This window comes from Manacus candei, unplaced genomic scaffold, assembly GCF_025592945.1.
Source record: "Manacus candei isolate 608988 ecotype Guabito, Panama unplaced genomic scaffold, ASM2559294v1 h1tg000007l, whole genome shotgun sequence".
NCBI classification, from domain to species: Eukaryota; Metazoa; Chordata; class Aves; order Passeriformes; family Pipridae; genus Manacus; species Manacus candei.
In genome coordinates, this window is record NW_026138055.1 from 4,887,728 (window position 1) to 4,905,622 (window position 17,895).

Here is a 17,895-nt window from a genome sequence, read left to right on the forward strand (position 1 = left end):
TGCCTTGTTGTCAGGGTGCCTCAGGACCAGGCAGCTCAGAGTCTAGACTGCAAGGGTGTTCAGCATCTAATATCTTGGGCTGTGAGACCACAGAAATCTCATTCCTTTAGGAAGAAGCTCAGGAATAGCACTTTTGCCGTCCTGCCAACTGGGCATAGCATCTTTGAGAACGAAGAACACTGCCTTTGCAGCTGACTATAGGCAAATTTTTCAGGCTTTTTTTCTGAATTTGCATGCCGTGGACACTGTTCTCAATCCCTTAGACACCTAAATGAAGTCCGATTTAACCTTGGCTGATAAAGTGTCAGCAGCTGCACAGTAAGATTTTCTGAAATTATGGCTGCAAGTCTTGCACATATCAGAAAAACTCCACTGAGATTTTCATCAGCATTAGACCATGAAAGGTTACTATTGGAAAAGAGCGGGATAAATCAAGCAAAACTATCAACAGTGGGAGAATATGCTATTTATTTACTACCATGTAAAGCTGAAAGAGGGAAAGACAGTAAAAATGAAAAATATTCCTTTTATTTTTTTTAACCATAAAGCTTTCCCCTTTCTTTCTTGTCCTATATTTCATATTGAAAGGAGGAAAAGTGATAAACTTCCCTTTATTTTTGCTTTTTTTAGTCTAAGGAAACTGCAATGGCAAAATCAAAAGCCAGAATGTTTTTAAGATACTCCTTTTATCTCCCTTTGCTGAAACACATAAAATAAAGGTAGTGTAAGACATCTATTAAATTACTTTTTTTCCTTCCACCTTTTTGCTAAACACAGCAGAGGAAAAAAGTCAGAAAAAAATCCCCCATGACTGAACAGGGCAGTTGCTTTGTCTTTCAGGCACAGATTCAAAAATATTGATAGGTTTATATATAAATACATATGCTGTAACCAAAACCTCAAATTCAAATACACCTGAGCTTTTGGGAAGTTTGTATATACATTCAATCTTTGTGGCTTAGGCTCATCTGTAACAGAAATATTTGCAAATAGACAGAATACTTCCTCTTTAATCTTATCTAGCAATCTGTCTGTTTGTCTGGGATTTTCCTAGAGATGGCCTCAGATCCTGATATCTGAGGGCTGCATGGTTAAATTAAGGAGAGATCATACACGACTTCAGAGAGGCCTTTATTTTTTTCTATTTGCCATGAGCATGTATTTCATTTTCATCCACTGGGATGAAAGGCAGTAGCCTGGCTCAGCCATCACTGGCCCTATGGGACCACCCTTGGGAAAATACATTTTGGCTGATGGTTCATAAAATCATAGAATGGTTTAGGTTGAAAGAGGACTTAAAGATCATCTAGTTCCAAACCCCTGCCCTGGACAGGGACACCTTCCACATGACCAGGTTGCTCCAAGCCCCATCCAACCTGGCCTGGTTGTTTGCACTATGGGCAGACTGTGGCTGACAGGCACAAGGGTTGTGAGTCCTCTTTCCTGGGGCTCTTCCAGAGCTCAGAGCACATCCCACCCTTCATCTCCCAGCTCTTATGCCTCCATTAGACCAAACAGTGTCCAGCGGTACCTCATCAGCTGCTCTACAGGTCACGTACCTCAGAGGACAAATTCCGGATTCATGCCCAAGAGCTATTTCTTCATCCACAGAGAGGATTGTCTGAGGTTTCACACCTTCAGTGCCTCCTTTAGGCCAGCTGCAGCAGCTTGGCAATAGGGAAAAGATGGTGAAATGTCAGGATCTATCCACGTGTGCCTGGCTAATTGTTGTAAATTAGCTTGGCCTGTTTATGCACTTGAAGAACCCGAGGCACCACTGGTAAAGTAAGATAGATTGACTTCAGCTAAGCACCTCAGATCTTGATCTCTGGAGGACAAGAGGTGGTCGAGGCTGTTTAATAGCTGTTCAACCCCAGAGCTGCTTAGACAACTACCCTGCATTGTGTTTTGGACAATTTATCACGGCGTGTACCTGCGTCAGCAGTTACAATTACCTCTGAGATTTAGTGCACCAGGAAAGGCTCCAATTTCAACAGAGCCACGCCATGCAGTATAGATGGAGAGAAATAGGGATTTTTTTCAGAGTTTTATTGTGTCCTTTCCTGTCTGTGTCCCCCCACATTGCCCAGAGGGATTTTGTCACCTCCTTGAGTATTTTCTCGTGGTAACTTCTCACCACTTCAGATTCTCGGCATTCACTGTGCGAGACCTCACCAACTACCAGCGCTCGTGTGGTTAATGGGTGAGAGAAGGGGAGAGAGCACATCTGAAAGGAATGCAAAGAAACATAAACAATTTTATTAACAAGACCACAAAATTATTTTTTAATATATGCAGCCATTTACAAGGAGCAAACAAACAAACAGAAAAACCCACTGGGGAGACATGGTCGGCGTCAGCGACCACAGAGAGCGCACACACAGATGGTATGGGCAGGTCTGGGTAGGGTCCCTTTCCTCCAGCCCCTATGAGCATGATAAGCCTGTGCAGACCTGGCCCTAAGGAGGGGGGGTGCCACGTGCATCCTGCTGCGGTGCCAGGGACGATGCCAGCTGGGTCAGGGCTCGGGCAATGGTGGAGAGGTGGCTGTTCATCGTCCGCAGCTCGGCCAGGATGTCGCTCACGTTTGCCGACGCCTGCTCGGAGCTCGGGGGCATGGCATGGGCAGCTGGTGGTGGGGAAGCAGCCCCCGGAGCACTGTTTCCCATAGGTGCTGCCTGGGGATTCTCATCATGGGAGGGCTGTGGGGGTGGGCTGCTGCAGGGCTTCATGCCTTCCAGGGGGCCTGTTCTTATGGGTGGCTGGTCTTCCTCCTTCCCTTGGATTGTGGCAAGTGTTGCCGAAGCGAGGAAGGGCAGCCAGTTGATGAGATGGGTGGCACCGCTGGGTGGGACTATTGGCAAATAAATTCCAGGGTGCAGGGATGGAGCAGAGGCAGGTGGTGCGGGAAGAGAAGGAAGTCCAGGGAGAACAGTGGCAGCAGAAGTGGATGTTGATGGTGAAATAGGAGGTGGTTTGGGACATAAGGCTGCGACACAGGCAGGTAGCGGTGGTGAAAATGATGCAGTACCAGTGTCAGAGGAAGAGCAGGGTGATGCTGGAGCTGTGAAAGGTCCAGGTTCTTCAGAGGTTGGTGGTGAAGTGGCAGCAGGTGGAGCATCAGGTGTGCAAGGATCTGAATCTGTAAGGAAGACACATCATGAGCCTTGACTTACACATACACAGACTCTTGTCTGCTGTCCCCTCAATGGGACCAGACCTTCTGAAAGGGGGAATTTCATCAGCTGGCAGTGATACTCTCTGTAGGCCAATTAGAAAAGAACAGATGTACTCAAAGACAAGAGTCTATTGTAGGTAAACATGAACTTAATATTATAAAACTAAATTAACTTTCCACCCTTATTCTTCATAAAGCCTGTGGACAGGCCCGAACATTTTTCTGGTTGGCGTCTCATAGCTGTGCATTAGCTGGTGAATTCCCTGCTGTGTTTTCCTGGCCAGCCATAGAATGATGGTAATGTCCTAACTGACTCAGATCTCCCCTGGAGATGTGAGGGCTGGATGGTTGCTGCCAGAGGCAAAGTTAATTACTGCTTTATAGAGGGTCCCAGTTTTCAGCATTTTGATTTGAATAGACAACTAAACACCAGAAACAGTAAGAGCTACTTGGTCGCTTAAACTCTTCAATAATTTTCTTTCTTTTTGTATGTGGAAACATGACTGAGTTTACGCAATCAAACTTAGATATACATCCCTACCTAGATCCCTTCATTAGCTTCAGCTATGAAAATCAAATCAAAAAAAGAACAAATAGATAAAAAGAAATTGTTGACACTGGCCATCCCAGCCTGACACCTGTGCTCTCTTGCCAGTAGTTAAGTGGACCTCATCCAATGTCCCCTATGGCCATTAGAAACGTGCTTTCTTGGACTGAATCCATCAAATACAGTCTAGGATGATAGAGCAGCCCCTAGGGGATACACAAAGGCTTGGAGAACCACACTAAGGTCCAAGGTGCTCTACCCACTGTGCCCAGCTGTTAAATACTGTATGGTAAGGATGATCCTATTTCTACAATCATTCTGAAAGCCAGAAATATAATAGGAAATGTTTGCTTTTCAACAGCCTCAAAGATATGCATTGGTGGAATTACTATACCACTCTGTAGATTTTTATTTTAGCGTTGGGAACACATTATACAGGAGGTGGTGAGATGCTACAGGAGTGGTCAGTGTAAGACAGATGGATTTCAAAACTATTTCTGCTGCAATTAAGTGCAAATTTTAAGGCACTACTGTGGATACAAAGACACAAATTAATAGATTTATCTAGGTTAAAACAACCTAGAGAAAGCCAAGTACTAAGGTGTTAACACCATATTATTATTATTTCTGGCATCTAAAAAATTTGATGTGAGAAATCCATTTTCATTACTGGCTGGTTTGATATTCCAGATAGCAAACTGAAACTGACTCAGAAACAAAGAAGGCTTCTCCCTGTCATTTCTAACACCAAACCAGCTGGACATGCAGAGAGCAAAAGTCCATCTTTGTCCCACATGGGACCACCATGTTGTTCCTAATCAAACAAATGTGTGGCTTAGAGGGGATTATGACACAAAATTCAGACTGCCTTTAGGTCCCCAAGGTTTTTATGGAAAGTTACTGCAGGTTCCTTGAAACAGTTTTCCTTCCTTTGTGTATTGGCTTTCTTCCCAATACAAAGTCCTTGCCTTCACAGGCGCTCGATCCCTGTCCAATAGAGGTTGGCTAAGGATGCTGGATGTTGGGTTTCCAAAGTGCTATTGATTTGTCTTTGGCTTTTCAAAACAAAAACAAAAATAAAGCACAGTTCAAATACAGGTTCCTTTTCCATCCAAACCACCAAAGTTTGCAGGGCTGAGATGAAAGGTTCAGGTTTGGCTCCACTGTGGTGTTAACCAGAACAACGTTTATGGTCTGCATATAGCATGGCTAATGCCTGTCCACACTGCCCAAACAAACCAAATTAAGTGTAACATTTTTCCATACATTAGAGAGCAGAGGAAGCTTGACAAACCTTAATGTAATCTGGTTTGCTACTGTGAAAAATAACTGTCACAAATGATTCTTAAATGGTTGAAGAGCAAGCGGGGTTAAAATACAAGTAATGGCAACTAATAGAGACAAAAATAGAGGTACAAATCAGGACACCAAACGCTCCTCCTTTTGACTGAAATCTTTTCAAATAGCATGGTTTCCCTATCAGAAGCCACAGCTTTGTCATCCCCCTAATCTCCCCTTAAGGTTTACTTATGCCATGCAGCCTTTAAACACAACTTGCTCAGCTTGCTCAGGCTCCCATACTTCCATCCAAGAAATTCCACACGGGTGTGTGTAAACCTCACATATCCAGGACATGTGGAAGCTGTTGCACTGCTCAGATCAATGGGAATGTGCACAGCTGACATAGAGTACTCTGCACCCAGAACAACTGCTGGTCTGGATGGGGTCTGATCCAACTGCTCAGTTATCTGAAGACCCACACTGATGATGGAAACTGCAGAATCTCAGTATCACTGAGGTTGAGAGGGATCTCTGGAGACTGCCTAATCACAACCTCTCCTCAAAGAAGTGTCAGCAACTTTTTCTACATGGACAAAATTGCTAGGGCATGTTTGAGAAAGCCCAACAATGCGGGAGTCCTAAACAGGATGAAGCATGAAACAAACAACTTCTGTTGCCTATCACATACAACAGGATGATTCTATTTATTTCCTTCCTCTCTAATTTTGGTGTTTTTTTTTTTTTTCTCATTGCAACTTGTCACAACTTTAGTGCTTGTCTTTTCGCTTTTTCGTACAGCCCTAGCAGAAAGAGAGTCTCAACTGGAGCATCCAGGGGCACTCTCATTACTGGGTGTTTAGTCAACATCTAGACAGAGCTGTAGCTAAGTGGGGTTGGATGGATGCCTGCAGAGAAGAGAGCTGTTGGACACAGGTTGCTCAGACAAGTACAGTGACCTTCACTAAACATATCAACCCATCTGTGCATGGTCATTCAGCATCCTCCAGTACACCCAGTCTACAGAGGCTGGGTAGGTTTTGTAGCATACTCCCAAATCCAAAGATTGACTGTTCAAGGCAGGCTTGTAGCTTAGAAGAAAAGTTACTTTGCCAGCTAAGGAAGCTGACCCAGGACTCAGAAAACTTGGTTGGGATCAGCTTCATTTAAACAATTGAATTGTAAGTGCTTAGCGAAGAAATTCCACGAAAGCCCTATATTTTCCATGTTGTATATAGAGGGAAAGCCCATGAAGGGAAGGCTTAGACACATGAGCTGTATCTCTCTGAGCAGCCTTGCAGTCACTTCTTTTCTACTGAGAGCATAGGGAGCTTGGCCTCCTTCAGGAGGATTGAGTTACTGAGATGGGATTCAGGTCACAGAATCACAGAATATCCTGAGTTGGAAGGGACCCATGAGGATCACTGAGTCCAAATCCTGAGTCCACAGGACCACCCCAAAAACCACATCATGTCCCTTGTCCAAGTGCTTCTTGAACTCTGTCAGGCTCAGTGCCACGACCACTTCCCTAGGGAGCCTGTTCCAGTGCCCAACCACCCTCTGGGTGAACAACTTTTTGCTAATATCCAACCTAACCCTCCACTGACACAAATTCATGCCTTTCCCTTGGGTCACCTTTAGCTTTCACAGTCTACAGCATAGTTCTATGTCTTACCTAACTCCCAAGCCTTTCTTCACAGTCAGCAGATTAGGTCTAGCACCACCTCTTTTTTGCTAGAACGAGAAATATTTATCCTCACCTCTTTACTTGGAATAATGTAGGATAACTGACTTGCATGTGGATGTCGTACTGAAAACGCCTACATTGCAAAAGAGAACTCCTAAACAAGATGTATAAAAATAAGATGAATGTTCACATTAGAAACATTCCCTATCCTTCTCATCTACTATGGATCTTCCAAAGGAAAGCCAATGTACATCTTTGTGTTACCTATTTACAAGTAAGAGGGAATACTTCTGCTCTGTTGCCTCCAAGAGGACCTTGGGGTATTAAAAACTCACAGGGCTGTAAATAGTAGGTGTTAAAGTAATGAGAGGGAGCAGAGGAGCACCTCCAGGAGAGGATTTCCTGGTATTTGTCCTGCCCATGATGATGGATGTTAACAAAAGATTGATGGTCTGCCCTGTGAGTATGGTGAAACTGAAGTTACTTTAAATGCATTCATCTGTATGAGAAGAGCACGTATTTCACTTTACAGGCAGTCTTGGCTATCTTAACTGCCTTTGTTTGACTACTGATTTTATCTGTCTTGCAGCCAAATTGCTGCAAACTCTGATTTCTTAGTCTTTTTTCAGCTCACAAGTGAAAGATCTGTGAAGAAAAAACCTTGAGGGAAAAGCAGAGGCATGACTTTCCATGGACTCAGCTCATCTAACATTAGCCCTTTAGCTGGAATCTAGTTAGAGGCAGTCATCCTAGATCCAGCTGAGAAAGAAGCACCTCTGGGGACAAGCTGGTCCAAGCTATCAGGTCCCTAAGAAGGGTGGGGCATCATGCTCTGAAGTGTCCCTCTCCTCCCAGCACTTCTTGTATGAGAAGTCAACTACCTTAGATAGACAGAGCAACTTCTAAATAGCTACAGTTGTGTGAGCTGGATTCCTCACTTTATGTGTAGATGTAGCAAGTAATCTCATAGAATCACAGAATGGGTCAGGTTGGAAGGGACCACAGTGGGTTACCTGGTCCAACCCCTGTGTTCAAGCAGGGTCATCCCAGAGCACATGGCACAGGATTATGTCCAGATGGTTCTGGAATATCCCTAGTGAGGGGGACTCCACATCCTCTCTGAAAAATCTGTTCCAGTGCTTGGTGACTGCACAGTGAAGAAGTTCTTCCTCATGTTCAGGAGGAGCTTCCTACGCATCAGTTTTTGCCTATTGTTGCTTGTCCTATTGTTTGACAGCCCCAACAAGAGCCTGGCTACATCCTCTTGGCATTTGCAATTTCCTATCAAATCAGAATACTAAATGAGTAGTGCTGCCTCTGTGTTCCTGTGGAACGCATAAAACCATGGAGATAAGGTTTAAGATGCAAGAGTGTAGAATCTGAGAACCTTAGAGAGCTTCAAGAAATGAGATGGTGGTTGAGAATGTGATAATCTTTCAAGTGGATCAGGACTGAACAAACAATCTATTTCAACAGTACCAATACTTAATTTATTTAATTCAATAACCAGTACTTAAAAGAGGGAAAGCAACTTTTAATACAGGCAGACAGTGATAGGGAGAGGGAGAAGAGTTTTAAACTAAAAGAGAGATTTAGATTAAACATAGGAAGAAATTTTTTTGCTCAGAGCATGGTGAGGCACTGGAACAGGTGGCCCAGAGAAGCTGCCCCATCCCTGGAAGCATTTAAGTCCAGGTCAGATGGGGCTTTGAGCAACCTGGTCTAGTGGACCCCCACACCTGTGGTAGAAGTATTGGAACTAGATGATCTTTAAGGTCCCTTCCAACCCCAAACCGTTCTATGATTCAATGGTAAGGATATTAAGATGTTGAAATGAGTCTCCTCAGTAAGACAGTAACCTGTGGGAGGCCTCTGTGCACTGTCCTTTCTGCTCAGGTCTGTGCAGCTGCTCTGAGCTGTCAGTGTCTGCGTGTGTGCCCGCGGGACCGAGTGCGTGCGCGCTCTCCCACTTCATTTTGCAGCTGCTTCCCAAGAACGTCTAAATATACTCCTGCCTCCGCTTTCTGGTGAGAAGTGAAACTGAAGTCCCAACAGCTTGTGGTAAATGAAAGCCCGAGAGCAGCATGTGCGTCAGTGAGGGCGGTACTGCTTTTGCACGGAAGAAAATCCATCTCTGGAATCTGAATCCGAAGCCATCCCTCCTGTGCTGCTCAGGTTTGATTCAGATGGAGTGGCATTGCTTCCCACTGGTGGGCTGAGTCAAGCTTAGAAGGTCTTCAAGCTGTAAATCAATTCTAGAAGGAAATAAATCATCGCCTTGGGCAAAGAGACCACTGGACATTACCCTGGAGTAGGTCTGAACAAAAGCATCAACGTGAGCACTCCAGGACTGATGTTTGCATACGTGTGATTTTAGACTCTTAATTTATGTTTTTTATGAATCCAAACTAGCTCTGAACAGTCGCATTTAGGTGAGCAACTCAGAAATGCATAGAAAATTCACAAAAATATTAGGCAAGGTTATTGTTAATTATTTTGTAGACAAAGCAAATCACATCTATGTCCCAGGAACCCACTCTTCTCTGCATAGATGGAAAAATCCTAAAATATCATATATGTCAAGATGCTGCCCTCTTTAATGACAAAAGTGTTTTCATGTAATTAAACATGCCCATTCAAGTCATTTAGTGCAAAATGTTGAATAAAAAAAAATAGATCATAGTATCCCAAATTAGCCCTATTCTTACAGTTTTCAAACTCAATTTCACCTATGGCTTCCACAAGTAAATAATTATTTTTTTTAAAGGGATTTTGGAAATAATTGGAAATAATTGTAGGTTACTGAAACAATCCTGTAATGGAGCACATGGCAAAGTCTGTTCCAAAGTCCATGACATTTTACCAAAAATACACCAACTCTGTCTCTGTGCTGTCAAATTACAAACCTACTGGTTGAGTCACTTCAGTAAGGCTTCTTCCTCTGGCCTCTCATTTTTTAAGTAGATAAATAACAATCCACAAGCTTCTCTGCAGATTTTAATTCACTTAGAAGTTTTTCTGACTTCATAAACTCGTGTATCTCTTTGGAATTTATTTCATTGTTTTTTTTAATTGTGGTCTGTTTTGGGGTCTGTTTCTCTTCTTTCAGGTAAAGTACACCAGGCTTAGCTGGACTGGGCTTTATGTGACTAATCCCATTATGACTCCTGTGGAGTTGTGCTCTTTCAAAATTTCTTGAGTAATAGTCTGTTATGAGTACATACTTATTCCCATGTCATGCGAACAAATTTGTTCTCACAGTTTGTCATGGGCCATCTGCTTTTTCATCTTTGTCCCTGGCTTAATTTCAGTGAGATTTTATTCACTTCCTGACAAAAATGTGCGTTTTTACACTCATTTGGGAGCAGATTTTCCAGGAACCTGAGGTCCTTCTTTGACACCTATGGGACAAAGCCAGACTTTTTGAAGTGCTCTGCAGCTCCTGTTATTTCCTAAAACAGAAGAGTCCCTGAGGATGCCCTGACATCTCAGTGTGGAGGAGGAATGGGAAAAGGGGAGGTAGGCACGATGGAGAGGTAATACTGTTGGGCAGCAGGCAATTCCTCATGACAGTATTCATTGCCTAACACATTTTTCCCGCTGTGCTCAAAGCACTGAGCAAATCTCACACTGGCTGCACTTTGTGGGGGCCAGACTGAAATACATGAAAAATGAAATGCCTGGACAGAAGTCCACGATGGAGCTGGGAGCAAAGGCCACTTTCATCTTCCCCATCAACCAACATTGTTAATGCAGCCCTCTGATGTCTCCTTTACCCTACACCTCTATTACTGTAACTTCTTAAACTGGGGAAGGCCTCTTTCCCTCTCTTTTGCAGCACAGAAATAAGACACAGCAGAAAAATCTGTGGTGCTTAAGGGGCCTGCCAGCCCAACCCTCCTGTGGCCATGCAAGAACATCTCATCTCCACCCACATGTGCTTCCTTCATAACAACTGACTGAGGATGGCAGAGTGGTTGGAGAGACTTTTTATGTTCTAAAATAAGACTGTGAACTACTGGAGAGCCAAAAGAAACAGGAAGTAGAAGAAGAAAGCATTATAATTGTTCAGGGCACTTTGTCCAGATTTTCTTGTACTTTGCCTCTACCAATGGTCAGTAAATGCTGCCTCCAAGGAAGTATCAAAAAATCAAAAATAACAGTTATGCTATCGTCTGTTGTAGGAAATTTTCCCAGTGTTCCACTAACGAATCAGGTTTTTGGCCCAGGACAGATGTTTACACTATCAACTATCACCTTTTATGAAGGCCAACAAATTTGATTTAGGATCAGGATGAAAATGGACTGCAACTGAAAGAAGAGCTCATGTGTAATTACCCCTTTGAATCTGTCCATTAGCTACACCAAAAGGTTTTTCCTGTTTTGAAACAGACAGCTTTCCCAACACGTGTAATTCTTCTGAGAGTCTTGTTTTCTTTCCCTAATAAGTACTATTGTCTTTCTAAATGTCCCTATTATGTTTTTATTAGCCTTGTAAACATCCCATCATTTTTTATATGTTTCTTCTTCCTGTTTATTTTTTCCTTTTCTTCTTTTCTTTCTTTTTTTTTTTTTTTTTTTTATTTTTTTGGGGTTTTTTGACAAGCTTCTGGCAATTAATTCCTACAGCAATCGGTTTCTCAGATTAGTTTTGCAATGTGTGAGGCAGCATTTCCATTTACACAGCAAATTTTTGATACTAATCAGCCAGGAGCATTTTCTCTAAAACCACCTGTGTCTACTCTTTGTGACTTTCTCAACAGCACTTCCTGCTACACATGGCACCAGAATAAGTCAGTGATCACATGACATTCAGCAGGTACTAAGAGATACAGAAGAGGTAGGATGTGTCTCTTTTGCCTTTAAACCAAAGGATTACAGAATCATTAAGGTCAGAAAAGACCTCCAACATCAACCATTAACCTAATACCGCCAAGCCCACCCTTAAACCATGTCCCTGAGTGCTACGCCTACACATTTTTGAACACTTCTAGGGATAGTGACTCAACCACTTCCACAGGCAGTCTGTTCCAATGCTTGACAACCCTTTTACTGAAGAAATTTTTCCTAATATCCAATCTAAACCTCCCCTGGCACAACTTGAGGTCGTTTCCTCTTGTCCTATCTGTTACCTGGAAGAAGAGGCCAAATCCCACCTGGCTACATCCTCCTTTCAGGAAGCTGTAGAAAGTGAGGAGGCCTCCCCTGAGCCTCCTTTTCTCCAGGCTGAGTCCCTCCCAGCTCCCTCAGCCACTCCTCATCAGATTTGTGCTCCAGACCCTTCCCCAGCTTCATTGCCCTTCTTTGTACCTACTCCAGTATCTCAGGATTAGGCAACTGGGAACATTTATAGAAACAAACCTTGACAGTCCAGACATTTTGGGTTTATTTTTCTTTGCTGGTTTGAGATTAGTTTAATTTCTTAACGTATATGCTCTGAAAATTTCAAAGTAGATTCAGATGTTAATTAACCAAATATAGCTATATTATCCTGCTCTTTTTTTCCAGGAAAAATATGAGACACACCATGCAATCTTATGGTTTTCGTAGCCAGTGAGTCAAGTCTGGAAATTTGGTCCACATGAGTCAATGAGATTTCAGGTTCTACAAAGTGTCCGGCAAGGACCTTGTCAGCCAACAGTGGACATCTGTTGCCTTACACCATGTGGCTCATCTTGGGCTGACCTGTGCAAAAAACTACATCCAGTCTGAGTTACCCCAACCTCTTCCATTTTATGCTTTTGGATGATTTGTCTCTCTCAAAGGCTTGTCACAGCAGTGTTCCCTGCTGAAATAGAGGAACTATATGTTTTCCTGGGTATTTACCATCTGACTGCCCCAACACAAGGCTTCTGCTAAGTCTTAGAGCCCAGGTAAGATTTTTGACCACAGCAGAGCACTGGTCCAACAGTCCTTGTCTTGTACCATTTCTCAAGCTGTGGAAACTCAGTACTAAATGGGACAGATGATGAAAAAGAGTGTGTGAAGTCTCCTGTCCCATCTAAAGCAGAACCAAGACTGTTGGTCCTCCTTAGTGAGCAACGTTTGGGTGAAACAAAGGCTGATTAGGAGGCCACAATTAGAGTAACACAAGAGAGTGTGTCTGCAAGATGAGCTTGGCTGTTGTCCTGCATAAGAGTTTACAGGACAAAACCTGCTTGTTAATCTAAAAGTGGACACCTTGACTATACAGTAAAGAGCCTGTCAGTGATCAGAGGATGATCTTGACTTAAGTGTGCAATAAAAGTAGGAACTAACTCATGTAATTGATTAAATTTGCATATATTTCCCAGTACGTTTCATCCCCAGAGGGGTGGTGCTGTTTGTAGGAAAATAATCTTGTAACGAAAATCCCCTGAAACTGCACAGCCTGAGGTGATTTTTCTCATCTTCATACACCAAGGAACTGCACAGACTATATCTTCCCTGAAGAGTTAATCCGGGTGGGAGACAGCCATATCTGAACACCTGAGTTATGCCAGTCTGGACATGAATTATTTCCCTGAATGACCCTACTGCTCCTTTGCTCTTTGTGAACTTTCCCAAGTGTGTCAGGAGATTCGGAGAGGAGGAGGCATATCTGTTTTGGTTTTTTTGGATTTAGATACTCTGGGATGCTTTCCCAATCTCTTGTGTCAGATGTGGGAGAACTGGTTTACTCCAAAGAAAGGTTTTTGGGAAAGTCCTGAAAGGTTCAACTCACTCATGATCAAATCTGGGTCCTAACTGCAAAGTGGGTGAGTGCCAGCCCATGGCCAGACAGGACCCGGGCTGTCTATTCCCTCTTCAGAGCTCCTGGCCTGAACTGAAACTGCTTCCCGAGTCTGAAAGAAGTTTTTAATGCATGTGGAGCTGGTACCTTGGAGATGTACCTTTTATCATCTTTCATTTCAACTGCTCGATATGCCTGGGCAATTGTGGCAGGCATCATGGAAATGCTGTTTTCACAAAGACATTTTGTCTCCAAAAACATTTTCATTTTACACCCAAGTCTAGCCGGAGGTGAATTCTTTTGTTTAATGAAGAGCCACAGCTCCTTTGGAACAAAATGTTCTCCTGTAAGCCGGGTGAGCCGCTGGTTTTATTGAAGAACAGTCCTGCAGACCAAGACAATGCTGTACTTCACTACCCCTTTTGAATTACCACTCTGTCATTTCCCAAAGGAGCATGATCGGCCGACCACTAAACTCTGCTTTAAGATCTTATGCCCGATCTAAATGAGACAGAATGAAGCCCTGGAGAGATTTCAACCCTTGCTTTGTTGAAACAACATTGCTTTGTTTGGAATGTATTTGTCTTTGTACTGGGGAATGAAAATGTAACCCAGTGCCCAGTTTTGAAATACATAAATACAACGCTTTTGGTAACGTAGAATATATAGAGACATCCATAGCATATGCTTTTTCTTATGCATCCTTTTTCTTGGAGATCTTCAACCAGTTTTGAAACCATCAAATCTTTAGCTCTGTAACAGCTCAGTGAAGGAGGAACATATCATTTCTGTGTTCCAGGCTGGCATGGTGACCCAGTTAGGAAATCTGTAGCAGACATGAAATGAAATCCAGACCTGTGCTTGCAACAGTAAACTCAGCCTTCCCCTGTATCCAGTTTGATTACACAAGCCAGTAGTCACCCAAATGTTCATGACACCCACTCACAGCTCCAGTCAGTGGTCACCACTGTTTGGCTCCCAGGTCTTTCCCGTGCTTTAATTTAATATCCTTAGATTAAGAACTGAATAGATCTTGGGACACAAGCCAGATCTTTCAACCCTATGGTTGAATCCTGAGCTGGCAACAGTTGGTCAACTGTTTCAGTTGGACTTTTTCCTACCTCTTTTCACAAATTCCCTGTTGCTTCAGTGCATCTTGGGGCAGAGATTTCACAAACCCAGGCCGTTGCTGTACCATTAACTGAGTATGTTAGTACACCTTTATGAGCTGGTAACAGCAGTCAGAGAATCTGGAGTGTGATCCATGTGATAAGAACATAAGAGCTGCACCAGGAGTTCCCAAGTCCCTCATCCCTCCACCTACCCACCCTCCCTACTGTGTGTCCTCCTGAACAACTAAATGGAGGAGATGTTCACCCACTTGGAGAGCAAACAGACACGTCAGCCCTGCCCAAACAGAGGTGCTCTGTCTCTCTGTCTGAGTCCATGTCCTTTGATCACCATGGGTACCAACTCCTGTCTGATATTTTGGGTTGTGCAGGGTGGGCTTGGACGCTCACTGGGTGGAGGGAAACACCTCAGCAGGGCAGGAAGGAGTGACTCAGCCACTCCTCACTCTGAGTCAATATTTACCCAGAGGCTCTGGGTTTGGGGGAGGGATGGTCTCTCTCAGGGGTCACATTCCCACCCTCCTGAGTGAGGTGGCTGGAGCCACCAGCCCAAGAGGGTGCTTGCAGCCTTCTCCTGGGAGCATGCCCTCTTTTTATAGGCTGCATTTGGATGCAAACTGGCACGCTGTGGCTATGTCTCTTTTACTTGTTTTTTTTCTAATTGTAGTCTGGAGTTTTCCTTAATGGGACAGAGAAGTCTTTGAGACTGGAAATGTGCTCTTCTCTTTGTTTCTGGTAAGACATAACACTGTCCTCATGGGACCGCACTCCAACAGGGATATTTTAGTTCTGCCTGGCTCAACTTCTTGCTGGCCTGCGGTCTGATTGCTGTTTGTCACTCGGACTGCTGGGGAACAGAGACTGCCCTCACTGCGGCTGCTCTAGTAGACTGGAGCCTTGAATTTGGCTGGGCTTCCCAAGCATTTCCACGAGGCAAATAGTAACACTAATTTCAGCTGGACACTGTATTCCTTGCTTACATTCCTAAAGGGCTGTGTTGTGCTGCTTTTTGCCTTTTCTCCACGTTAAATGCATTGCTAGAATTCACCCCAGGGGTTGTTGCGTCCTGCTGGTGGATGATTATATTCCTCTGCTTGAGAAATTGAAGATGAAAGAGCACTTTGAGATTCCTTTTGATAGATGGAGATACCTTTCTGCCCAGTCCCTGATAGGATATTGTGAAGGTGTCGTCCCATCCTGCAGACCTTGGTCTCATTTACATGGGTGTAAAACAGGAATAATTCCGTTGGCATCAGTGTCATTTACATCAGCATAATCATGGGAGAAGGAGAAGAAATAGGCCTGCAGGGATTTTTTGTTTCTTTTGGGGGAACCATGCTGACTGTAAAACCACAGCAAAATTATTTTTAAATGAGAAAAATTTCTTTAAGACAGATCAGCCTCTTAAAAAGAGAGACAAATGGAATGAAATGCTGCAGTTCAGAAAGTCCTGCGGTATTTGGGAAATGGGGCAGTTGCTGTAAAGGGAGGAGTAAACAGCCAAAGCCAGGAGAGTTGCAAAAAGAGAAAGACCCAGAAAATTAAGCTGCTTATGAATTAGATTATTAAAATTTCTCAGAGCACAAGAGATGAGATTGTGGAGGCAAGTTTATTCTCAGCACATGCGTGGAAAAACATAAACCTCAGTAAGAACCACTGAGTAAATCTGAGAAAAAAAAATGACTGTGCCTGGAAATGTTTAGGGTATGGTGTTTGTCAATTAATGAACTGAGAGGCCACCATTTTCAGCTCAGTACACAGTAAAGCCATGCACAAACTAAGTCCAAAGAAGGAGATTATTTTCATTTTTTCCCAGTAAGAGGAATGCAGGGACATTTTGCTCTGTGCTTCATCTGCAATTGATTTTTGTCTTTCATAAAACCTGGTGATTATTGAGAAGAGAAAGTTTGCTTCGAGTGGCTGGGCGAGGGGTCACAATTACTCACACCACCAGGTTCCCATTTGCCTTCAGGTTTGTTGATTTTGACGACAAGCCTTTACCGCTCAGTTTCTCAGTTGTGTCAGCAGCTTCCCCAACAGCCTAGTGATGCTTTTTGTGTTGCACTGTGCAGACAGGGGAGCAGCTCCAGCCAAAAAGCACACATTGATATTGTACTCCCTACTGTAAGAAACCTCATAGTTTGACTAAGTTTGGATCCAGCCTCATGGTTTGGACTCATCTCTAACAGAAATACACAGATATCTCCAGTAACATATTTTAATGGAAAGAGGAAGTTTTCTAAGGACACAATACATATACCTCGTCAGGGAACAGCTCCTCTCTGTGCCAAGAAGCTTCTCTCTATCCTGGAGGAAACACTTGCTTTATGTACAGAACTGCCTTATAAAGGGAAGGGATGGGGATTCTGGCAGTATTGGGAATCTTCAGCAGCAAGAAATACCAAAGGTCATCTGCCTTGTGAAAGGAGGGCTGCTTGATTAATTTTATGGAAAGGAACTGAGCTGTAAAAAGATGGGATTTTGTCTTTAACAAGGACTGCAAGTTGGGAGAGCAGCCAACTGGGGCATCTGTGCTAGCCCAGGACTATCAGGAGACCAAGGTCAGAAGGAGCCTGGACGCCACCACGAATTCAAGGAGAGACAGGCTGGCAAAATGGGGATGTGGAAGAGCCGAGGTGCACCTGCTGAAGTTCATAAATGACTCAACGAGAAAACTCATGTAGGATCCTGACTTAGAAGGGAAAACATTGTCTTGAAAGGAAAAAGCTCCCGACCAATACAAAACCACTGTGTGTCCATCTGTACGTTTGTTCTGTAGACATAATTGAATCATCACAGAGAAAAGAAGCCCATTTCAAGATAACATGGCTGCTCAGCCTCTGTGGGCATCAGGAAAGTGGTTACACCGTAGGAAATGACTAGAAGAGCCCCAAATCACCCCTGCATAGCTCACTCTACAACTAATGCCTCCAGTGTAACAGGAGGAGAGGTTTGGAATGAAATAGACCGTCCAACATACTGTGTACAACATCAGACAGAAGTACTGCAATTGGCCAGTCCTTGTGACATTACAATTAGAGATGGGGCTTGAGTCAAACATCGAAATGTGGAACAGTGCTGTGAGTCAGCTGAGATGTACCCACCAACATTGTCATTATCCTGAATTTTGTCTTTTATAATGAAATTCAAGCACTGTAATCTTCAGGACATTCACAATTTGGGTTGAGAGACAACCTCAAATTTGGTATTTATCTCCACGGCCCAAAGTCAGTAAAGTGTTTAAACACACAACTGGGAGACACAGGATTTTGGGAATCGCACTTGTGAAAAAGTTGCCTGAAGCTTTCCAGAGTAGAGATGGACCTCAGTTTTCAGGACCCCCAAAATGAGCACACGTCCCCA

At 43.5% G+C, this 17,895-nt stretch overlaps 1 protein-coding gene across 3 annotated transcripts in view; it reads right to left on the reverse strand.

Annotated features, from left to right (window-relative positions):
- Positions 1-2,411: 2,411 nt before the first annotated feature.
- Positions 2,412-17,895, reverse strand: part of RUNX2 (RUNX family transcription factor 2) — a 181,049-nt gene continuing 165,565 nt past the window's right edge. For all 3 annotated transcript variants that reach the window (XM_051811550.1, XM_051811560.1, XM_051811543.1), the window contains one exon: positions 2,412-3,142. In XM_051811550.1, coding sequence (XP_051667510.1) covers positions 2,460-3,142 — 683 coding nt within the window. In that variant the 3' untranslated portion in view covers positions 2,412-2,459. The remainder of the gene's footprint in view (positions 3,143-17,895) is intronic.